The sequence below is a fragment of the Petromyzon marinus genome, chromosome 8 (assembly GCF_048934315.1).
Source record: "Petromyzon marinus isolate PM22_M1 ecotype Great Lakes invasive population chromosome 8, UKy_Petmar_22M1.pri1.0, whole genome shotgun sequence".
Taxonomy (NCBI): Eukaryota; Metazoa; Chordata; class Hyperoartia; order Petromyzontiformes; family Petromyzontidae; genus Petromyzon; species Petromyzon marinus.
In genome coordinates this window covers 10,121,120-10,146,698 of record NC_133674.1, presented here as the reverse complement: position 1 = coordinate 10,146,698, position 25,579 = coordinate 10,121,120, and the positions used below count along the sequence as shown (strand labels likewise).

The following is a 25,579-nucleotide window of genomic DNA, read 5'->3' as shown; positions in this document are numbered from 1 at the left end:
CAAGTTAGCTTGCACATGTCTGTTCGAGTGGTGCCGTGGTTAGATCACAAACTCGCAATCCCAATTTTTACCAGTTCAAATTTCATCCCTCCACGGTCAATCAAATAGGTACAAGATTTCGGTACGTCAGCAACGGCTCTGCCACATGGACAGTTGAACCCCCTGCCACAGGAATGTGGAATTTCCACCACTGACTCAGGGCCACGGATGGAGACGAGCAACCTCTCTGATTTTGCCTCTCTCGGAAGCTGACTTTGGCCAATTTGCACTCTCCTGTACTCTGCATTCGCATCTCACAGGCTGGGCGATGTAGGATGCAGCAGCAGCGTGTGTGGGTAGATGTCGGGGGGGGGAGGGGGGGGGGATGCCAGGAGATGTAGATGCAGACACAAGGCATCTTGAAAGCAGTTGCCCCACACAGCGGGAGTAACAGTTCACCCCCTGACGAGTGATCCCATCAATCTCGATTCGTGGTCGCGATTTCGATGGAATGATCGATTCGTTTAACGGCATCGCAGTGACTGCCGCAGACTCTCGCAGCCCACGTCGAGCTGGGGTGTCAATTGAATCCATCAAACGCACACAGAAGTAGCAGCAGCGGCGGCAGACGTAAATCAAGAAAAAAACAAACGAGCATCCTTACATGAGATGCGGCCGCAATGAAACGAGGTGGTTATTGGACGACGCTTCGCTACACAAGCACCACCCCCCTCCCGTGTATGTACGGCACAGTGTTGAACTTCTTTCGCACCGTACGCTGCCAATCGCGCGCACAACCCCGCAACCCCACAACCCCGCAGCCCCACAACCCCACAACCCCACAGCCCCACAACCCCACAGCCCCACAACCCCACAACCCCACAACCCCACAGCCCCACAGCCCCACAGCCCCACAACCCCACAACCCCACAACCCCACAACCCCACAGCCCCACAACCCCACAACCCACAGCCCCACAACCCCACAACCCCACAACCCCACAACCCCACAGCCCCACAACCCACAGCCCCACAACCCCACAACCCCACAGCCCCACAGCCCCACAACCCACAGCCCCACAACCCCACAACCCCACAGCCCCACAACCCCACAGCCCCACAACCCCACAGCCCCACAACCCCACAACCCCACAGCCCCACAGCCCCACAACCCACAGCCCCACAACCCCACAACCCCACAGCCCCACAACCCCACAGCCCCACAACCCCACAGCCCTACAGCCCCACAACCCACAGCCCCACAACCCCACAGCCCCACAGCCCCACAACCCACAGCCCCACAACCCCACAACCCCACAGCCCCACAACCCCACAGCCCCACAACCCCACAGCCCTACAGCCCCACAACCCACAGCCCCACAACCCCACAGCCCCACAGCCCCACAACCCCACAACCCCACAACCCCGCAGCCCCACAGCCCTACAACCCAACCACCCCACAACCCCGCACCCCCACAACCCCGCAGCCCCACAACCCCACAGCCCCGCACCCCCACAGGCCCGCACTTCCTTGAGCGGCGTGAGACCCCCCGAGTGCGCCAAGGCAGCGGGCCAGCAACTTGTTAAAATGTTTCGTAAAAGCGCCCCTTTTGTGTCGACAGACAACAATGGAAAGTCGTCGCCGCTCGAGTTAAACAGAACAGCTGAGTTAAACAGAACAGCTGAGTTAAACAGAACAGCTGTTTAACTCGAGCGTCAGGGGGGGCGGGGGGGAGAGAGTTTGGAAGGAAAACCATTATCAAGCAATCTTTGGAAGAAAACAACTGAAGGTGGTGAAGCAGTGACTCGATCTCTTGACAACATCGCCGTACTTTACTGACTCAGGAGGGGAGTAGCGTACAGCAAATAGGTTGCTGTAGATTTTTTTTTAGTGTGTACTGCGAGGACATTTAGTGATGGGATGTTGTTTTTTTTGGCCAAACTTCCCCCAATGCAACGACCATCATGAAGAGGAGACTCGAGACGTCGGGCTCTGTAAATGAATGACTTTACATGAAAACTATTTTTAAACAATAACTAAACATAAAATGCAATTACTAGGCTGTGCAATGTTATACTGAAATTAATAACATTACTCATTAATCGCAACGTATTATGCAAATTTGGCGAAGTGGTGGCGCAGTGGTGAGTGCACGAAGCCATGCATGAATTTGGTTATCTAAGTTCGATGCCTGTCCATGGCGAACATCAGTGGCGAGCGCTATCTGACCTGGCCCTAGCGGGCCCTCCCCCTTCACCAACCCACGCTGACGAGAATGGTGAAGTATGTCCAGACTACCCTGCTGGCCGACGTGGCGTGGGAAGGCCATAGTCCAACAATGACTTTAATAAAAGGCCGATAGTTACAGTATCCTAACTTTTTATTTAGCAAATAACAAAGAATTGTACGATACAAGACAATATTTAGGTGCGCTGTGTTCGTTTACAAGAAAGCAAATATTATTTTTATATATTCTTTGGTTCTTTCGGTAAAGTCACGTAGATAGGTTCAAAGAAAATAACAAAAAACTACGACGTTTCGACAACAACACAAGCGATCGTCATCACACAAAAAAAACTATCTACGTGACTTTACCGAAAGACCCAAAGAATATGAATTCCTGCAGTCACGAGAGCTTTAAGCCATTATTTTTAGACTTAAGAGGAAATGCATTTCTTAAGTTGCGGTTTTCATTTACGAGGCAATGAAAAGAACCCATATGTTATGCAAATCTCGCGGATTGAACGTTGATAAGAAATTCTTGTAAACTACTGTATTTGGAAATTGACTTGATGCAAGCAAAGAAAGCTTTGCAAAGCTAACCGGTTGAACCAGAATCCATGTCAAAGAACGCACAAACGCCCTCGCGAGATTTTATCTGAAACAAACAGAAACTTGCCGCTGCATTTTATTGCAAATCTACGTCGTGCCACTGAGCAGCTTGCGCAATGGTTCCAAACATTTATTTTTTTTACCCTGCCCAAGAGGGAGAGAGAGAGAGAGAAAAACTAATTACCACAAACATTTTACTGCCGCCTGTTGCCGTGATGTTGCCGGGCAACTCCGGGCGGAGAAAAATAGAACAGTGTGCAGCCAAAGCTCATTAAATCAACAATTTCCTGCCGAGGCCATAAATCTATTATTCGTCGGGTAACTTATTGTCTTTAAATGGTGATCTTTTTGCGATCGCCCTGTGACTTATTAAACGCGTAAGAAAGGCAGAGCGCGCGTGTGTGCGCGCGTGTGTGGGATGAAAGGGTCACGTGATAAGGGCCCCGTGAGCTCACTTTGAAGTGGCCAAACCAATTTGCTGCCCTCTTGATTGTATTCCGAGTAGGGGCACTTAAAAGAGTGGCCCCGTTTCTCGAGATGGAATTAAGTTAGCGTTATTGCCGTTGTTTTGTATCGATTATAATTTTATAGACGTTGCTGCTTGAAACACAATTCTCATTGTGAGGGTGGGGGGGGTGTTTAAAGATGTAAGCTTTGATTTAGAAATGCTTGCGTCTGTTGAAACGTCAAGCGTCAGCAAAGAGCGATTGGGAAGTGATTTTTGGCGGTTGTACCCGTAATCACCCTCGGCATCATCGTTGTCGTCGTAATCCACTGCTGGATGATGGCCTCATTAACATCGCCATCACAATCATCATCACGTGTTCTACTCTGCTGACAAATTACAATCTTAGTCTGATGTCATCCCAAGCTAACAACATTATCATCATGATCAGCACTTACCTGGAATTGATTTAAAAAAAAAATGTTCTACTTAGAGGGTAACCAATGACGATATGCTGTCATCATCACCCGCCATGCCATCATCGTCATAAGGCATCATCGTTCAATACTGCCATGCTTATCGTCGGCGGCCAAGTCAAAGTCTAATTGTCTCAAACGAATTTGGATCACACTCATTTCTATTGGCATCCTTGACCCAGTTAATGGAAATTACACATTCACATGGTGGGGGCCGGTTACTTCAAGCCAGCTGCCAATACCTACAAACAGGTATTCGGACAAAAGCTCCTCTATGCTTGTGGCCGGGTGTGTTGCGAGACACCACAGACTGAGTGGGAGGGGAGAGTTACAGGAATAGGAGTGGAGGTGGTGGGCGATGGAGCGTCAGGGTGACTGTGGCTGTGCGGTGAGACTCTGTCGGTGTGCACGCATGTGCGTAGGCGCGCGTGTGAGTGCACGTGTACGGGGAGCGGTGACGCAATAGCCAATGCACCGTGTTAACACAAATAAAAGCTGACAATCTGCGTTTGATTCCCGTAACACGGCTAAAAACAGTGGCAAGTGATATCTAAACCGGTCTTGGGCCTCCCCCGAGGTTAAATGAGTACGTGGAGTGCATCAGCACTGGGGTGATAATGAGCCGCCCTGTAGAGAGTCTAAAGGAGCACCAGACAGACGTGAGGCTACAATGACTGCCAGGTCTCTGCGAGAATGTGTTCATTGCCCCTCGCAGGTTTACTCCAACATCAACGTTGGCCGCTGTTTGTCGTGTCCCGCGTGATGTTGTGAGTGGGCTCCTCGCTTCGTCGCAAGCAAAGCGAGCAAGCCGCAACCGATGGCGGGCGAGGACTCTTGTCGAACAGGGCAGCCCTGTTTTTATCCGACCCCAGAGACAGCCGTGATCACGACAACGAGATTTATTAAATAACTGACATCACTCGTCTCACCGGGTCGTGTTTAACAAATATACGTCAAAACTTGCGAAAACAATTAGATTGTAGCCAAAGCGCAAACCGATCTGCATTGACACTAAACTCTCAACCTTTAAACATTACGTTTTCACCTGGCCTAGAAATTTCACGCGGTGATGACATCTCCTCCTGGGGTGGGACACAAGGCCGCAGGGAGGTTCCTGTCCAGGTGCGGTGCCGGCATTGCCTCATATGCTCCTCGTCGTGAGAGAGCACGGACTCACCTCCCACCAGGGTGTACCGTGCCAGCCTCTCCCACCCTCCTTCTCGCCCGGTCCCCCCCCTTGACCCTGCAGCAACCGGAGGGGTGGGTGGGATCTGTTGTGGCCTGAGAAGGGACGGGGTATTAAGTCAGAGGACAGACTGACGGGGCAGGTATTAGGGATTAGAGGCGATTTCATTTCTTTCACAGAAACACACAATCAAGGGATCAGCGAAGTTATTTCGCTAACGACAGGATGAGAGCCCAGGGATGCTACCACCGCGGTGCCTTTCCCCCACGTGCTCTCCGCGCTTGCGAGCGTTGCCACACTCTCCTGCACAGTGGCGGGCCTCAGTGTGAACCCAGCTCCTGAGCCTCCTCAGGCCTAGGCGCACCAGATGTGGATAATAGCAGCCTCCAGGCTAGAGATGGGGGGGGGGAACTCGAGATGAGTCAAAGCTGTGTGTGTGTGTGCCATGTTTTGAGAAAAAATGTGTTCAAAGGTTCTAAAATACAAAAAAGTATCAAGCGTACAAAATATGCTGTTGTTTAAAGGTGAACTTTCGGCTGGGTAGAGTACTTTAATCAAATTCACTGTAAAACTAAAGTTAATCTGGCTCGGTAGGGCAGTCGTTGGAGCACAGTCGTAAATAAGTGAGTTCAAATTCATATCAGAGGACAAATCAACCGATCATCCCTCAGGGCACGATAAAAAAAACACAATTGGAGGAAGTCAACAGCGGACTTGTCCTTGGGAGAGACTGTCCCCCCCGCCGTGGGAATGTGGAATTTCCACCACTGGCTCAGGACCGCCAGCAGAGATGAGCACTGCCGTGTGCTCATTTAAACAAGGAGACACTTTGACTCAAACTTAAATGTAAGAAAAAAATTGTCTATGATGTTTTTTTCATTTTCTTGAGTGCAATCTTTAGATCAAGAGGTAAAGCATCTATTATGGCAACACATTTCTGCACCTTACTGCCAAATCCCCTGGTGTGCCAGACAGAAACTGTCAGTGAGAGTATTCGCCTCCAAACGCCATGGCCTGCGTGTGTAGATTATATTGTTCCACCTACGGCTCTGACTCACACCTCTGCAAGTTTTCGCACACGTCTTTTTTTCCATTCTCCTTTTTGTTTCCATTATCTTCTGTTGTCTCTGTGCTGGACGGGTTTTTTTTATGGATTACATAAACCACTTTGGAAGAGTGGAGAGGTCAGCGTTGGTGCTAACAGACGGGCGATTGAGGAGGGAGTAATGTCCATGTTGGTGTACGGGTAGTTGAAATTTGGATTTAAAAGAGTGAAACTGGAAAATAAGCTTCTGCCGTATGGATACAGCTGCAGTGCTGGATGTCAGGAATTCTCACCGTGTACTTTTGGCACGCGACATGGTAAGAAAACACTCTAATACACTCGCGTATGAATATTATGACAAACATTTATAAAAAGTGGGAAGGTGAAGTGTCTCCCTGCTCAAGTGAGCAACGGGGCATCTCTATTCCTCGTGAGTCACAGATGGAAATTCCACATTTCCATGGATGATCAACGTTGACTTCTCACACAGCGGTACAAAATGCAGAAGAGTCTGCATTGGCCCTGCACCAGGATATATATATGACCTCACAAGCTTCAAAGGGTGAGGCAAGCGCTTGAATCACAGCACCATTTCAACTGAAACTTAGGAGAAAAATGTGATCCAAGGTGTTTTATGCAGTTGGTCACAAGTCTCCTTTGCGAGGGATACTCACGGTCTCACTGCTCTCCTATGAGCCGCTGTGGCCTAACACCTGGCCCAGGGAGGGAGGGCTATTTCTGGTCAGGAATCTAGGCGGGCCCAGTGGGTGGGGTGTGAGGTACAAATTATGTTTTACTTTTTAATATTTTCTTTAAACAATGTCGAGCATGCAACGTATATTATGTTTTAATCACAACTGTAATATTATTATTATTTTTTGTTACATTTAACACGTCATATTTCTACTGATGAAATGCCCTGAAGTAGTGTTGCATTGAAGACATTCCCCATGATTATACATGCGGTTTTTTTTTTTACCAGGAATTGAACTTTGTCCACATTGAGTCGGGTTCTACAAAGCCAAATCCCTGAAATACTTTATAAAAAAAATAAAATGTTCACAAGCTCCGTAGGCGAGTGTTTTGATTCATGCTCGATCACGTAATGGTTTGTTTATCCTCGCTATGCCTCTTGTTTAAAAATTCCCTATGGGAGGGGTACAGGATTTTTAACGACACGCGTCCTGTAGGTTTTGACATAAAATGCCCCCGACACTAAATAATAAAACAGGTAAGCCGCTTTGATGGACACAAAAGGCACAACACAAAGCGGAGTCAAATTCGGCAATTGCCTTTAACCGTGCTGACAGTGATGCCTTTCACTGTAGAACTGTGGAGTAGGCTGATGTGTGCGTGTTTTTTTTCTCGAGCGGAGAGAGAGAGAGCCCTCACGATTACACTAAATCCACACCTGTGGCAACAGACAGCAGCGGCCCGGCGTGCACGCGCGGGGGGGGGGGGACAGGCAGCGGGGCTTTCATTTGATGCCGCGGCCCTGCCGTGCATTAGGAACTTGATGTGCCTCGACTTGAGTTCAGTGCCGGTCCGTCCGTCTGCCCGCGGGGAAGAAAAGAAAAAAGGAGAATCCCCGAAATCCGATTCGCTAATTTCCCACCTTTGAGTTATATATTTAAAGAAATAAACGTGCTCACGTTGACGACGCCCCCTCTTTTTTTTGCCAATCGCGAGTTTCCCTCTGCCCCGTTTTAGTGACGCTGTGCCATGCCCTCTGCCCCGTGCGTCTCTCAGCTTCTCTGAGAAACTGACGCACACCCCAGTGAGTTTCACCTAAACGGCCCCCCTTACTTAAGCTAGTAGCTGCAGTCGGCTTTCAAGTAACGTGGGTTTTAATCTTTCCTGAAGCACAGGAAATCACTAGCATGCATTTATGTTTTTTTGGAGACTGCCAGGCAGAATGGAGTCGGTGATTGACGTCCAATTTTCCTTCGGTAAGACTTACCCCTGTCATTGGAATCTGGAATAACCATCACTAGCAAAGGGCAGCCACGGGAAGTGAACACCGCCCCCCATGGCCGTTTGAGCACGAAGACACTTTGGCTTTGCCATGATTATTTTAAAGTTCGTTGACCTAAAACGAAGGTGTTCATAGCCAATGCAATGAGCCATATTTGTCTTTGTTTTAGGCCATATAGATAAGTTATTTATTATTGGAAGCTATTCGGTTAAATCTGAACTTTTTGGAAGCCAAAATCATAGTATTACTGCTATCGGTATACCGATGCATCGATTCATCCAATATTCATGTTTCTTAAGCTCACAATAGGTGTATATAATTTTTTGTGTGTTGAAATAGATACGTCTTTGTCTTACCTGTGTCGTGTTTAATGGGGCTGTGTCAGCGCTGCAACCAGAAAATGTGTTAAAATTCACTACAATAACAATATTAATAATTAAAAAAAAATATTCTTGAATCTAATCACTAACTTCAATTGTGACGTTTCGTCAAATTCCTTCCTTCGATTGATATAAAATCACGCGGACGTACAATTTAAACTTGCAGTAACTGTTTTACTTTCTCGAAAAATAAAACAAAACAACACGAATGAATATAAAGTACATATCAGATTGTAGCCACACAATGATGAAATTAACACGAATTAATATAAAGTACATATCAGATTGAAGCCACGCAATTATTAAATCTCCTTAGCTCTTGAACGATTGCTTTAAAATTGATAAAACACGAAGCAGGAACGTTGCCCCAAAGTGCACACAGTCTTTGAGAAACAAACTAAGTAGATTAAGTGAAAATAACAAAGGGTGGGTGGGGGGGGAGTTTGGGACGAGAGCTGGGCAGGAAGGAGATGCGAGGTGTTTGGGAAAGTGATGACATATGGTGTCTCGATTGTACCCTGGGGGCCTAATCTGGAGAGTGTGTCTGTTTGGTTAACCTTTGCTTGAACAAGCTCTTTTACGAGAGGAATGTTGCTTTACACAGTTAACCGTGTCTCCGTTGTTTGCGAGGCCATATGCCACCGCCTCATACGTGGTCGGGATAAATGTGTTCGTTTTTTTTTCGCGTGTGTGATAAAATTGCTACTAGTTGATTACATGCGATTTAATTTCCATTCAGTCGCGAGGGTGTTTTTGACCATACTTCACCGCGCTGGTCAGTCGCGGGTTGGTGAAGGTGGGGTGTGGCCAGGACCGGTTCAGGCATCACTCGGCACTGATGTGAGCCGGGAATCAAAGTTCTGATCGCCAGGTTCACAGGGCAGTGTGCTAACCACAGTGCAGTCGCTTCCCTCACATGTTACACTTATTTGGTACCTGAGGGGGCTGCTGATGCTCACACTCTTCTCGTATAAGAGCACCGATCCTCTAGTGCGGAGCCACTGGGTTCAACTCCCAGGCCGCATCTGAATTGAGCCCGGTTGTCCTTTCCCGGCAACTCCGATTAGCATGGTTGGCGATGTACGGTGCGAAAGAAATTCAAAATAGAGTACTTTCGTACGTACATACAAAAGAACGGCCTGTTCCCCAATGACCGGTGCTGGTGGGTGACTTTTGAAAAATTGTCGGTCCCTGGTTTCTCATAACTCAAGGTGCTGGAAGTGATGTAACATAAATCCCGTGTTAAGTTCAAAGTTCAAATCCTTATTCAGGGGTCGTCAACTCAGCCCATTGTTTTACATGTTTGGTAAAACTAGCACCGCCTGGATCTTGTTTTACGGATGGAATGGTAACTGCCACATGAATGTGTAATTTCCATCACTTGGTTATGAACATCACTGCAGATCAGCGCTACCCCAGTGCTCATCATTAGAGCACGGGGATGATCTGGGCCCTTTCCTTTCATATCGAGAAGATGACCGGTGGTGCGGTGGCTCGAGGTTGGCGTGATCGAATTCGGAAGGATAGCAGGAAGGGGGAGTTTCCGCGCATGTTTTGAAAAGACGCGTTTTGTTGATGGACACTCGCACCCACGATAAGATTCATTGGTCTCGATAGAGCACAGACGTGGTGGACCGCCTGCTTCACAATCGTGAGTACGCATTACAGGAGATGTTCGACTCAGTCTGTCATTCCTCAAGGGACGAATACAATGAATGCCACTCTGTGAGAAGTTACTTCATGGGAAGTCAGTAGTGGTTGTCCTACTGCCTCCTGCCATAGGAATATGGAATTGTCCCGAGCAGGGATGAGTTCCACCCCAGGCCCGTGCGAGTAGGAATGCCCTCTGACCCTCACTTGACCTGTTCACACGGGCGCTGCGGCGTCAACGCGGACGCGAGGTTCGCTCGGCCAACTCCCCTTCCCCCCTCCGACGCGAAGGCCTGGGGCTGATTGCGTGTGAAAATCGTCGTGCTGTTTGGTGGGTGGGAGTGTGATGGTGATGGTGGTGGGGGGGTTGTCTGATTGTCGTCTGGGATCTGAAAGAAATGTGGGGGGACTTGTTCGGAGTGCGGAGACTCGTGTTGCGAGCGCAGCAGGTGCGGCGGGACACCGATTACCGCGCACGCACGTAAAGGGGCCCCTCTCCGCAAAACGGAGCCGTGCTCAGCGTCCCGAGTCGGGAGTCGAAATGCCACGAACGGACGAGTTGCCCTGCTCCATCGAGCAGCGATAGCAGCGCCGGTATCTCTTGCCGGTATCTCTTGCCGGTATCTCTTGCCGGTATCTCTTGCCGGTATCTCTTGCCGGTATCTCTTGCCGGTATCTCTTGCCGGTATCTCTTGCCGGTATCTCTTGCCGGTATCTCTTGCCGGTATCTCTTGCCGGTATCTCTTGCCGGTATCTCTTGCCGGTATCTCTTGCCGGTATCTCTTGCCGGTATCTCTTGCCGGTATCTCTTGCCGGTATCTCTTGCCGGTATCTCTTGCCGGTATCTCTTGCCGGTATCTCTTGCCGGTATCTCTTGCCGGTATCTCTTGCCGGTATCTCTTGCCGGTATCTCTTGCCGGTATCTCTTGCCGGTATCTCTTGCCGGACCCTGCAGCGGTGGTGGAAATTCCGCGTTTGGATGGCGGCGGCGGTGGCCGCGGCGAGTCGCGAGATAGACTTTGCAAAGGCGACTGCAACTTCTGAGTCGACCGATCAAATGTCATTCGTTTCCCCCGTGCAAATGAGCAACGGGGGCAGGTGCTCATCCATTTGTAGAAATTCCACATTCCCATGGCAGGAGCCAATCCCTGTTGACTTGATTTGAATTGGCAAGCTTCTGAGCGTGAGTCGAGCGCTTCAATCAGACCGCCGCCTTAGCCGTGCCTGACGGCCGCGTAATTGCAGCGTTGAGACGCGGCCACCGCGCCAAAGCGAACGCGCCACCTGCGCCGCCGCGTTTTAAAATATGCCTGCACACGCCCCACACTTTGCTTCCCATTAAATTAATATTGTTCCTTGATGAATCCATGATGAAAGATTGTATTTGCACTTTATTGCTTTCATTGGAATTAATAAACGCCGCGTGCGTGACGGCGCGGCGATGAGTCCCGTTTGGAAATCGTGCCAATTGGCTCGCGTCGACCGCGCGACGTTTCGGTGCTCTGCTCACAACCTGAGGGTTCCCGGTTGAAGTCCCAACCAGGGGGTCGACTCACCCCATCATCCCGTCTGTGCTTGATAAAATAAGTACCGGTCTGTGAGACGGTGTTTGTCCTGTAGGGGAAACTGGCCTCATCATCTTCTTCTTAATCATCATCATTCTTCCATGGTCGATCGAATAAGTACCACGCTGTGGGAAGGTGTTTACCTTGCGGAGGACTGGCCCCCACTGAGGAATGTGGAATTGTCACATGTGGACTGGGGCGGACCCATTTATGTATTGTAGGAAACTACTGTGTGTGCACATGTGCTTTGCGTGCTATGTGCATGTGGTGCCTGTGTGTGCACTGTGAATGCGTGTGGCATATGCGAGCGTGTGGTATGTCTAAGTGTGAGTGGGGGAAGCAGTGATGCATTAGTTTACACACGGGAGCCGCAATCCTGGGTGAACTGGCTTCAATTCCAAGCCACGCACATCATTGCCAAGTGATATCTGAACCTGTCCTGGACTTACCCTAGGTCGTCAGAGTGATTAAATGGGTACCTGGTGTTATGTGTAAGCTTCAACAACGGGCACACAAACGTTCCTACCCCGTAGGCTGCACTTTCCGCAGCGGTGCGGTTGAGGCTAACCGGGATATCTTTGTCTCTTGTGCGTGTCACCTGGCGTGTTGCCACCCACAGGCCGTGAGCTCGGGAACAGCACCACATTGCCCGGGTACCCTCCCCACGTTCCCCCCACCGGGCAAGGCAGCTACTCCTCCTCCAGCCTGGCCGGCATGGTACCCGGTACGCGATCGCAAACGCACACAACATCAACAACCACAACGACGAAAGCCACCATTCACCACTACGAGATGGTGGCGTCACCACAGCACCTCCATCTGCATTAGCAGCAGCGAGCCAATGGTGTAAATTACACATTCTCGTGGCAGGAGCCACTCGACCCCGTAGGCTGACAACAGGATGAGAAGAAGCCAAGGTGGTCATTTCCACCGCTGACCGAGGCTTGATAAGCTGTTCACCGTTATCTCGAGAGCATAAAGCCCGGATCTGTAGCAGTATATAAATAAATAACTGTGAATGGCTTGGATTTTCTCTGGGTTCTCTGGTTTCATCCCACGTGCAGCCAAACTCTCATTCATGGAATTTGCCAAACGTGCCCCATGTTTGGACTCTCCTCTTGAGAGAGAGAGAGAGAACCTTGAGACTCAGTGAGGCTTTCTCGGGTAAATAAAGGGCATCGCCATCATCATCATCATCATCATCGCCACCGCCGTAATTATTACGACTGGGGTGCTCGTAAGGGAGGCTGGGAGCCCGGGCCACGTTCTTCCCACGGTCTCCGTGGTTGGCACAGGGCCGCCGGGGTGGGGGAGGGGGGGGCCCGTGAGTGGCACCTGCAGTGGGCGGTGTCGCTCGCCCGGCCCACCGCAAATCTCAACTCCGCTTGGCCGGCGAGCGATGCGGTGGCTCAACCCCACCAGCCCTCCTGGAGCCCTCCCGCACTGCAGGTGCCCGGCGGTCCAGTGGCCCGGTTTAACCTGGCCGTGCTTGGCAGCTGCAACAGCGGAGGTGATGATTATAACCCATCGGCCAGGTCGCTGGGTCTTCCTTTGTTCTGGCTCTGGCCGCTTCGCAGTGGCATTTTGGTGGACGTGTCGCTGAATGCAACCTGTGCACGTTTACGGGCGACCCTGGTTCGTTTACCGCTCACGGCCGACACCAGTGACAATTCGGTCCTGGGCCTTCCGTAGGTCCACTCAGCTTCAAATGAGTGCCTGGTGCGGTGTGTAAAACATCGCCACTGGGGAGACAAAGGTGACCAGGCGTGGTGTTGGCCGCCTGCCCCCTTGTGTGCTGTGCTGGCCTTTATAGGTGCTCGCTAACAGCACTTGCCCTAACATTCCGTTAAAGTCTATAGGGGAATCTTTGTCTTTTGACATAGAGCTGCCACTTTAATAAAGCAGCCACAACAGAAGCTTTTGTTTTTTTAAACTATGGGTGCATGCAGAAGATATTTGAAATGGCATGGCAGGATAGGTTACGCAACTTAGATGCTTGGAATAAAACGTGGCAGGAGAGTGTGGCGAATATAATCAGGAGGACGAGGTTGCCAGTCAGTTTATTTTGCTGAGGCCCATTAAGCTGAGAAGCCCCTTTTCGATGGCGACACGGCCAAGACGGCAAGCGTGTGATGGGTGGAGGGGGGCAGGCTACCGAGACAGGCGTCGGAGTGGCACCCATAGGTCAGCGACCAGGGAGACGACTGTTAGAGCGATGCTTGAAGGACATAGCGAGCGCGTAACATGGAAATCCATCAAACCAAAGTAGCGTGGGATGAAGCCGTAGGAATAGGTCCTGGAAATTGGGTGTCGACTGTGCAGCCCTTGTGAGATCTTTCTGGTAGAAGGAAGGAAGCATTGGCAAGGTGTGGGTGGCACCAGCGAGCGAGAGCCACGTTGCCCTGCGTGTCCCCGATCGGTGATACGCGTGCGAGACCGACTTCCCTTTGCGGTATCCACCAGGAATGTGCCGCAGTTGCCAGAAGCCTCCGTGAAATTTATCACCAATCGGACAGAGACACCATCGCAAGTTGTTTCAAACTTTCTGTGCGGAGGTGTCTGTGTGTGTGTGTATATATTTTTACACCACCGCTGCTGCTGCTGCTGCTGTTCAGAATTAGCCTGATCCTACGCAGGTTGACAAACAAGCCCCATCCTTGTCCTCGGCAGGGGGGCGGCCGTAATAGTGGCGGCGCTGCTGCGCGCGGCGCATTCTGTGCCGTGCTGTTGGAGCCAGGGGATAATTGTGTCTGGCTGTTTGTTTATGGTAAACAAGCTGTGTCAGGCTGAAGTATGGCTATTGCCCCTATGGGAAGGATGTAAGACTCCAACCTGATGGGCCCTTCCTTTGTGGTTTTGTTTTTGCTGAGCAGCAGCGGAGGGAGAGAAAGCACGGGGGACGTGCGGCTCGGAAGGTTAACGAATTGGTGGCGAGGTTATTTTTATTTGGCCGTCCAATTAAAACAGCTGACAGCGAGGAGAGGAGCCCGCCCTCGTAAGACTGATCAGGCCAGATGAGCGAGATTAGGCCCCGAGTTGTTTTGCTCGGGATGGATGTGGCCGTTTAGGATTTTAAGATGGATCATCACACGCTATTAAGTGCCGAAAATGTTGCATAATAAAAATTTGGTCCCTTTTCTCTCCGCGCCGTGATTGGCTTTTTCTGTGGACACTTTCATTCCGACCTCACGGGACGCTGACGGATTGCGTAGAAATCTGTTTTGCCAAGGGGTCACGTAATTATAAAGGTGGCGTCAATTACGGACGCGAGTAGCCATTAGTTCAGCGTTTCCTGGTGTCACTGAGCCGTAGCATCCATTGTATTAAATACCACAGAAACGTTTGGCAAAAAAACACAATGCCGCTTGTGAATCCAGGAATGCCTCGCCGAGTTTTAAGACTCTCGTTCAGGAGTGAGTGATGTTTGGCTTTGAGGAAATCCACGCATACGAGCCGAGAGTTGCACTCAAAGCGCCGCCCGCGTCGACCCAAGGCTCCGTTGCCGTGCTGCCCTTCCCTGGCCACCTCGTGAAACACAACAAGAGATCACTCGACGTCACAGAGGAGGCCCCACTCAGGTGTCGGCAAGCTTCACATTTTTATCCGACGTTTTTTTTGAGAACGTACCGGCAGCGCGACGGCTCGCCAAGGCGACAAAGGCCCGGATCTGCCCACCGCACTTAAACATTTGCAGCGATGTTTTGAATACGCACATTTTACATTTGCCGAGGTCAAGCATGTTGACTTCCATTACAAAATCACTTTAAATGGCTAATATACAGCTGGTGCCACTGTCTCGATGCAAGGCAGCGTACAGGAGGCCACACTCGACTTCTTGCCGCCTAACAGGCAAAAAGGATCGTGGCATTCCACGATTGTATTTTTGTTTTGCCTCCCATCCAAATTTTGCCCTGAGCCAACAACACCTTTTTGTTGCCCGTGTGCGGCGAGGCGAATGCGTCGCCCGGCCGCTCCGGTTGAAGCGCGCGTCGCGCTAAGAGGGCATTTGTGACCATACGCCGGCCACGGCGGAAATCACAGCCGCCGCGTTCGTGAGCAGACAAGACAATTGCGGTCTTTCAAGCCCCCCCCCCCCGCCCCCTCCTAATAAATAGAGCATTGCAACCGGCGCAAGTTGCCTTTGATCGGACAAATTAAGGCTGCCAGAGAGTTTCAACACTGGACCTTTATTGTTTTAGACCCTGGTATTTCTACTTGATGAGCATTCTCATAATTGCCACATCAGTGTGGGGAGACAGGCCTGTCAGAGATTGGGTTACCAGTGGCTGCCCCTAATCTAGAGAGGTACTGCTTCGAGTGGACAAGTGAATAAGTGAATGTCAGAGCAGGGCGTAATTATAGCTCGTGTATATATTCAGAAACGCGTGATGGTGTCGCATTACATTAGGTACAAATGAGAGCAAGTGATGTGCAAATGACGCCTGAATTGTGGGAAATTTCCCCCTTTGCTGCCGCTGTGCAATTTTTTTTCCTTCCTTTCCCTGCCGGCCAAATCTCGCGGAGACATCTTTCAATTGAGATGTGTAATAAATCACTCGCAGCAGGGAGCGAAAATCTGCGTGTCGCTTTTAAATGTAAATACGTCGTTTTCGTCGCTTAATATGCATTCAAAATGTTTAAACTTCCAATCCCAAATACAAGATATTATTATTTTTATTTTTTGATGTACGACTTCAAACATCACGGCTGCTATTGAGATGGTTATCGTTTGAACGAGACAGCGTTGCATTGCTGCGTTTTGACGAAACACAATTTGTAGGTAAATTGTAATGTCTGGGGTTGTGCGAGTACACGTTATCAGGGACTTAAACATTCACAAATTCGTTGATTAAAAAGCTCTCCCTACACTCACGGATACATGAGTCGCAGTGTGTGCGGGAATCGGTTATTTCTGATTGTCACACACACCGCTGGAGATGCTATGGATTCATACCACCGTAGTTTATACGTTCACAATAAGCGCAAGAAAACATTTGTGAATGAATCGGATTGTAGGGAGTGATTAATGTCATACTATTAGTCCATTTATATTGGGCTACAGGAGAACCTTTGCGAACCGCACACACGGTGCAATTCCAATGGTATCTCAATCGGAGCTGGGCCTCACCTTGGTGAATTCGGCCAAACACGAATAACTGTCGTGTTCCTATCTCTGGGGACGGAGAGGCAGACAGGGACGAGTGGTGCAGGCCACACCACGCCTTGTGCCTTGCGAGCTATGCTGGCCCTAATAGTCGCTCGCTAACAGCACCAGCCATGACGGTCTGCGTGGCGGTGGTGTGTTTGTTGTGTCCCGCGGATGACCGGTGCCGAACGCGTTCACGATGACGAATCACTTACCCCGCTAATCAGAGTGACTGTCACATGCATCAATTATGCGGGAGCGGTGATACTTTAATTAAAACAATTACGTTAGGTTCAGGGTCTTTTTTGTATTTATACAAAGTGCACCGGGGGTCACCTTCTCACCGTATGTTTGTTAAATTCACGGGGTGACGTGATTTGCATTCCCAGCACACGACACAAAAACAAAGATTCACCCCAGCCTATTAAACGGTATAAAACAAAATAACGACAACACATTTTTTTGGGTGACTACCCTGCCACAGCGGTGACACGCTCGGCACGCTGGATTTGCTTATCCAGAGGTCGCCGGTTCGATTCGATCTCCCGGCACGGCAGTTTAAACGACGGGCAGTTATTCGATTGGCAGGGCGCCAGCGTGTGCGTATGATGGGACAAAGCGTGGGTACTCCCGCCCCGTAAAAGATGTGTGGCCAGTGTGGAAGAGTAGGCCAAATTACCCTGTCTGGAGAGACTCTCTGGAGATCCCTCCAGTGGAGGTCCTTATGGCCAGCAGTGGTGTGAAATGGAAATTGCAGGCCTGCACCTTTACCTTCTCCTCTTATGTAGCGGGGCACGCGGACACGTAGATCTCGCGTCATCACCAAACACCGTCGTCGACCGCGAGCTGCCGGAGCGTAGCCTCCGGCACCCCTGCGAGTGTGGCGATTGCGGAGCGTCAGGGTGGTGAAGGCCGATCACCACGCGCCCGTGCGAGTGTGTGTCTGTGTGCGCCCGTGTGTGTGTGCGCCCGTGCGTGTGTGTGTGTGTGTGCGCCCGTGTGTGTGCGCCCGTGCGTGTGTGTGTGCGCCCGTGCGTGTGTGTGTGTGTGTGTGCGCCCGTGTGTGTGTGAGCCCGTGTGTGTGTGCAACCGTTTGTGTGCGCCCGTGCGTGTGCGTCAGTTTGTAGATACAGATTGCGCACCATCTGTAGTGTGCACGCCGTGTTTGTGTTTCATTCGCTGTGCCTGCTGTTTACGTCAATGTGCCGCGTGCATGGGGAGCGGTAGCACGGTGGTTAGGGCACCGCGCTTCGAACGCGGCAACCCGAGTTTGATTCCTGCACATGACCAACATCGGTGGTAGGTTTTATAAACCGGTCCTGGGTTTCCCTCAGGTTGACTCAATCTTCAATGAGTACCTGGCGGGGAGTGTAATCATCAGCGTGGTTCCGAGCGTGTTTCCGGCCACACCACATGCCCATGCATGGTTCCAGACTTCATAGGTGCTTGCCAGCAGCCCTTGCCCCAACGGTACGAGAAGACTATGACGCGGGGTGACCTTTTTCTCTGTGCGTTCATGTCATGTGTCCCAACAGGGAGCGAGTTCCCCGGGAATCCGTACTCCCACCCACAGTACACGGCCTACAATGACGCCTGGCGATTCACCAACCCGGGTCTGCTCAGTGAGTACAACGCAACACACACAGACACACAGACATATAGATACACACACTCGATATACAAGGGAATAGAGATGATAGATTCTTCGAATGGGGACTCAAATGCGATTTTACATGGGTCCTTAGTTTCGCAGCCATGACTCGAATCAGTAGCGAGTGATATCTGATCCCGTCCTGGGTCCTCCATTCACGAACCAGTGGTGAGGTATGGTCAAACAACCCCCATGGCTGACACGGCAGTCGATTGACAAAGGGCTGATAAGATACGATTGGTTATAGTTGAAGCATAAATCATTGTAGCCATAATGAAGTACATTGCAGCCATTATGAAACATTGCTAATCCGTGGCCTTCTCTCTCCTCACAACCTGCAGGCTCCCCGTATTATTACAGTGCCACAGCCCGGGGCCCTACCACCGCCACGGGCTACGACCGCCACTAGCTGCCACGGCGATGGCCCAGGCCTGCCTGCAGGCTCACGCCCTGGGATCGCGCCACTCCCGAGCAAGACGGCGCCAACCAGGCGAGCCAGGAGGCCTTTTTCAACGAGCAGGCCCTCAGGACACGCCTCGCAGCTTTTTGACTCGGAACTCAAGACCATCGAGACGAGTAACGCTAAAGCTCAGCTCGTTAAAGCCCACGCGTTAATTATCTTTGAATGCGGCCCCGGCTGCAATGTCGGCCTCCAGGGAGGCCTTTCAAGACCGGAGGAGGCTCGCCTACGGTTGTGAGCAGCATTGAAAGTTTCTCTTCTTTATGTTTTTTTTTTTCTTTCTTTTGTTCCCTGGGCCACAAGTCTGATGTGACCTTTGAGAAGCTGTATTTGAAACTGACGTGAAGCGTCGGGTCTTCTTTGGTCGGGCTGTTGTCATCGGGGTCAGTGAGCAAGGGAACACGTGCGTCAACGCGCGCCAGCCTCCCTTCCGCGTTATGTCAGCGTGGTCGACAGGGGAGGGTAAACAGAGCAACAGAAGTAGCAGCAGCAACAACAGCAGCAGCAGCAGCAGCAAACAACGAACAGACTGCCCTCTTCCCCAAGGTTGTCCCCGAACACCACTGTCGCCAAAATTGTTGGAAACCGAGACGTCATCGCAGATCCGCAGAAGTTAAGCAGGCGGTACGTCGTCACATCTTCACGAACCCACGCGACTCAACTCCGATTCAGTTCGCTGGCTACCAGTGGAAAATAAACTTTTCGAGATGAACTTTGACCTCCCTCCGGCACACCCCCCCTCCCCCCCACAACTGTCAGCAGCTACACGTGAAGGAAACGAATCTACGTTCAAACCAGAAGTGGGGAAGGAAAAAAAATAAACCTGTAATCAAATTTTGATTTAAAGCTTTCGTGACTGCAGGGATTAATATTCTTGGTTCCTTCGGTAAAGTCACGTAGAAGGGAAACAATAAAAATATAAAACAATAAAATTGTTTTAGAAAACAATAAAAATGTTCATATTTTTATTATCCTATTGTTTTCCTTCTACGTGACTTTACCGAAAGAACCAAGAATATGAAACCTGTAATCGTTACCAAAACCCAACTCGCTGCATTTTTGGACTCAATCAGGCAGTCGTTGCGAATGACGGAGTCATGAAGGAACTGGAGCGATGCAACGGCTGCCCACCAACGCCAACCGTCCCGCAGTTCTCTCGCGCTTCGAAAACAGTCCCCCAGCGTCATCGATGAAAGTGGCGCTGGCTTCACCCGTGACAGATTCATTACGGGAAAGAGCACATTCGCTCGAGTTGAATTTAAACACAATTATATTAACCCCCCGAAACATCCCCACCCTTTTTAAATGGCCCCTTCCAATTTTTTTTTGGTACCCTCTTTAGTTGCTGTGTAAACGCGGTTCGTGTAACGGCCTAAATAATGCATCGCGGAACCGCGTGAGCTGATTATCGTCTTGTCCACTCGAGAGTTAAATAGAGCGGATTCCCCAACGAATGTCCATAATTAAATTGTTTGGTCAGTAACTGTTTATGACCTCGGTGCTCCGTCTACTGTGGTACGCTGATGGAACTGCACGCTATGAGGCCAAATTGTTTTAATTGGCAGTGAAGTTGAAATTAATTGGCAATTACGGTTCATTCAATGAGCCGAGTTTTTAATCAGCGAAGTTGAATTTTAAGTGAAACCTGGCAAACATGTTTTATGTAATATATACTGCTAATTTGTTTCCATTCAATTTGAAAGGTATTCAAATAAAAATAAATAATGTTGCTAATTGAAAGTTGTAGTTAATTAAATTAGAAAGCACATGGTCTGTCGTATATAACTAGTGTTGCTGGCTGTGTTTTCTTAAATGACAACTTTTTTTTTTGCTTCTCTTGTGAACAAAAATTATTTTCATCGTTTTTTTTAAACATTACATCGCTGAAGTGTGGAACATTTTCACCCTTCAATAAATGAACACCAAATTTAAAACGAGGACTCCCGACGCCGCACGGCAGGCACCCAAAAACAGGCCTCCGACTCGATCGCAGTGGACAGCAACTTCGGTGGAAAAGGTTGTTGCGAAACAAAACATATTTTTCAGTTACTTTTTTTTTGCACTACGCGCCAGAGGCCGTTGGAAAACGTCGCTCCGCGCTTCGTTAGGGGAGACGCAGCGAGGAGAGATAAAGAGCCGAGTGACGAGCGAGCGAGCGAGGGGGAGGGGGAGAGAGAGAGAGAGGAAAATCTGAGAGAGAAAAAAGAAAAAAACATGTATTATTTCGCGGCTTTGACACTCGGCAATGCGTACCTAGCGTTAGAAGGAGGCCAAGGAGCGCACCGGAAACATTTTGTCACGTATTATTTATTGGCAGCAATGCTCGACAGGCAATCGAGGGACATGTAAATGCGCTTCCCGCTCCACAGCGACTGCGCACTCTACAAAGGGAGTGCCCCGAGATCCGTCCACACCCCGCCATGATTGAAATTGACATGACAAGGACTTAATAGCTTTTTAGACAAATCACCCTCACGGCTCCCAGGCTGTGTCTCCCTTCGCTCCCCCCCCCGCCTCCCGCTCTCCCTTCCCCCGTTCTCCCGTCTCCCCACTCCGCCACCCCCTCGCACTCTCTCCCCGAGTAAAGATAAATGAGTTTTTCGGGTAAATGAGGCAGTAATGGCCCCACTCTCGCCATCCCCTAGGAGTGTTTCTGCCGGGGACCGCCGGTATAAATCTTACTCCACACGACATTTTCATAATGGGTTTTGCAGCTCCAGCCCCAGCCACCATTAGGCGGAGGTGCAGTTTGGACAGGGACGGTTAAAACACTTCACACTGTGTGTCGGCACAATTTTACTCACGAGCGGCCCAAACGCGGCCGCTTTCTGGTCAATCTCTCCGTTTGTTTCCCCCCCCAGTGACGTCTAAAACACCGGCAGCGGGCCAGATGTAAGCGCGATAACTTAAAGTGGATTTACTTCGCGGGCGCCCGAGTCACTGCTCACAAACTTAGGAGCTTCCCTTTAATTGAACAAAACCCCGGCGCCCGTAATTCGATTGCGCGATTCGCAAAACCGCCGTCGTTAACTTTTGTAAGCGGCGCTGTGGAGTAACGCGTTCCACGTAACGGTGCTTTACCGTAATCTGATTACCAAAGGCAGGTGCCGGAAATCCCAAAGTGTACTCCACTTTCAGCGTGTAATAGGATTACCTCTATCACAGCACGTGCGGGTTTGCTTACGTTTTACGATGACTGTCATTTTCAAAATGTGAACATATTTTCTGCGACAAGTAAAGAGAGTCAACGGAAGGGAGTCAGCAGCTCGGGTTGATGTGAGGACGGCAGCGCCAGCGCACACAGATCATCAGAATCTGAATGTTTATTTATACTGGAGGAATGCGATTAGCTGTGGAGCCCTTTTTTACCACAAATGTCCGATAGGGGTTGGGCGTCAGAACGTTACAAAGACAAACAATATCATGGCGAAACACAGCCTGCAGTCACAGCACGGCAGCGCTGGCGTTTGGGAGGTCAAATCAATATACCAAAAAAAAATATCGTGCGGGAAAAAAAAAGTTACGTCGTCATTTGACATTAGAAACTGCATCACGTTACTTGAGAACCCTCGAGTAATCAATAATCAGACACCGATTTAGTTTTGAAAAGTAAGCCGACGTCATGTTTCATGAGTTTCAATACTGTTCCCCCATTCTGTGTAAAGTCACGTGGGGTTTTCACTCACTTGGGCTAATTCCCTGTTCAAACACAAATAGTCTTCTAAACCTGTGGCCCTAACCCCACATTACACATTCTCATGGCAGTGGCCAGTCTATCCATAGAACAAACCACTCTTCAAGTGCTACGTGGTAGGTATTTTATCGACTCTGAAGAGATGATGGGCTAGGCCGACCCGCCAACAATAATCTTAATGTGCAACCCTTCCAGTGGAGACAGAGGCCCTCCAACCACAGCGCCCGTGGGCCAAACATTCATTTTTCTTGACCACGTGAGAGAGGCCCAGTCCTTAAAACTAAACACATTTTTATTTTATTTTACCAGGTGTAAGGCCCACTGAGCTATATAGTTCGTTTTCAGAAGCGACTTGGCCGCAAATGATAGCACAACCAAGCGGCTAATCACGTGGACATTTAAAGCAGCCAAATACTCTAAACGCGTGATGCGGATTCTAAATGTGGAGGGGGGGGGGGGGGAACCGGAGGAACCGGAGGAACCGGAGAAAAATCCACGAGACCACAGGGAGAGAGAAAGAGAGAGACACCGCAAACTCCAAATATACAAGAGCAGCAGCAGCAGGCGTCAAGGGTTGGGTAATCGAGCCCTCAAACCTCCAGTGTACCAGGCGTAGGGAGTTAACATCTCCTCGCCACCGCCGCGCCCCCTTTGAGAGGCTGGCACAAACACTTCCACCACCGCCTCAGCGACGGGGGAACACAATCGTCTTTCTGTACACGGCAAGAGGGGGGGGGGGGAGGGGGGGTGGTGGCGCGGTTCGCGAGCGTACATTTCAGAACAGGCCGCTGTCAAGCGCACCAGTTGGGTCCCACTTCACCGCTGAGCGATTTACCGGCGCAACCGAAATGTGCTGCAAACACGGAAATGTCACAGTTGCCAAAGAGCCGGTTGTGTTTGTGTACAATTGTTTTTGTTTTTTGCTATGATATGCAAATAACTTGGCAGTATTATCAAGAATGCAAATGTAAATGGCCGCAGAGCTTATTTCCGATTTGTACATTGCGTGTAAAAACCTATGTGCATTACTAGAAAGTCAATTGTACGTTTTTATTTAGTTTCGTTATTTAACAGCATTGCAATAATGAAGAATGGCTGGTTTGTATTTAATATTGTGTTAGGAAGGTCTGCCCTCCCCACTGACCCCAATTCCCGGACCACTACGATGTTGTCATCTGCTTCTAGTGCGTGAAGTCAGGCACTGGTGTAAATATACGAACCCTGCGGATCTCACCGAGCCTCCGTTGAAGAGGAATACTGTTGTGATGTACTGTTGAAATTAGTTGTTTATATGGCAACTGAGCGAGCAAAAAGCATGGCATTTAATCTTGTCGACCTGTGAGTTTACATGTTTTAGGATCTTGTGTGTTTCTGTCTATAACAGTGTTTTATGTTATAAATGTATAAAGCTCATGCCCCTGTGAGTGGGTGGTGGAGTTGACCTGCGGAAATGAAGTCCACCCAAGCTTCACCCGTCAGTCCACCCGTCGACCGTCATACGCAGTCCACGTTTGTACATTGGAAATTTATCCGGCGGCAGATTTTATCCATGGAAGGTGGTGACTTTTATCACAAAGATCCCCCTGCATAGCCTTAACAGACTTGGGGCAAGTGCTGTTAGCGAGCACCTATGAAGGAAGGCACGGCACACGAGAGGGTGGGTGGCCAGCACCAAGCCCGGCCGCCTTTGTCTCCCCAGTGACGATGTTTACACACCACACCAAGTACTCATTTGAGGCTGAGTTTACCTCGGGGAGGCCCAGAACCGGTTCAGATAATCGTCACTGGGTGTTGGCCGTGAGCGGGTATCGAACTCGGGTCGCCGGGTTCGTAGCGCAGCGCACTAACCGCTACACTACCGCTCCCCATACTGTTATCACGCGCGCACACACACACAGACAAAAGCACGCACGCGGAGATGTGTGCACTTTTTTGTTGTTGTTTTGAACCGGACTTTGCGAGCTGTTCCTCCAACCAGACCTCACGCGTGATTATCTGGTCTGTGAGATGTGGCTTGCGTCAGACGTAGCCCTGATTTTTTTTTGCATTTGGGAAACAAAGAGGAAGGGAGAAGGGAACGGGAACATTGACGGAGCGTAGCGATCAAATCCAATTGACTCTGACATTGCATGTAATGTTAATAAGTTTTGTAATCATTTGTGAATAAAAGAAAAATACCCCCCCCCCTCTCTCTCGCCACAATCGCGTGTAAATTCCTGCCAGTGATTCGCACGGATTCCCCGTGCATCCACGGGAAGGCAATATCTAGCACCACGGAGAGCAACCCGGGCATCGCACCCAGGACCCGCTCTCCTTATTTATTTATTTGTCTCCACGCGCTCGATGTTGCGCGATCACCGTTGTTTTTTTTTTGTTCTCACGTCCTGAACAACTGAGACAGACGCACACACACACACACAAAATGTTTGCTTCAACGAGTGACGCAGAGCCGACACTGACCCCGACGGCCGCCTTCAAGCGGACGCCTTCAAGCAGACCGCAAGGTTCGCGGCGTCTCCTGCCGGGTGTCGACCGAGGGGGTTGTGAGCGGGTGCGTTGCTGCTTCAATCGCGGTGGGTGGGTGGGGGGGGTGCATGGGTTGTACAGCGACGGTGACACATTGCGTTCAAATAAAAAAAACGCCTACCCCTCGGGCCCCCCGTCTGTCTCCCACTCCCCCGCTCCCTAAAAAAAAAACTATCTCTGTTACGCGCAAGACCTGTCTGGAATCTGGCCCGGGCTGAAGTCTTGCCAAACCGATTCCGTGTGCTTGTCATTTTCGAACCGTTCATTGTAGTGACTGCATTGATGTGTTACAAAAATTTTTTGCAAATGTTAAATGAATAAATCCCCTCCGTTTTCTAAATTAAACGAGCCTTCTTGTCATTCATGTGTATCTTGGCGAACGTTTCTGGATTTTTTTTTTAACTTTATTTTTTAATTTAAAAAATGTGCTCAATATGTTTTTTTTTTAACTGTGTCACGGGAGAAAGAAATGGGTTTGTGGAACCCTCACAAAGAGCAGAGCGTCACATTGCACCCTTAAAGGGTGCTCGCGAACATTACTGTACTTATCGCTCCTACGAGCGGCCCTG

General features: G+C 49.9%; 1 protein-coding gene across 7 annotated transcripts in view; it reads left to right on the top strand.

Moving 5' to 3' along the window:
• LOC103091851 (paired box protein Pax-5) overlaps positions 1 to 25,355 on the top strand; it is a 192,450-nt gene extending 167,095 nt beyond the window's left edge. For all 7 annotated transcript variants that reach the window (XM_076065650.1, XM_032949694.2, XM_076065652.1 and 4 more), the window contains 3 exons: positions 12,153 to 12,257; positions 18,215 to 18,301; positions 18,672 to 25,355. In XM_076065650.1, coding sequence (XP_075921765.1) covers positions 12,153 to 12,257; positions 18,215 to 18,301; positions 18,672 to 18,739 — 260 coding nt within the window. In that variant the 3' untranslated portion in view covers positions 18,740 to 25,355. The remainder of the gene's footprint in view (positions 1 to 12,152; positions 12,258 to 18,214; positions 18,302 to 18,671) is intronic.
• The last annotated feature ends 224 nt before the right edge of the window (positions 25,356 to 25,579 follow it).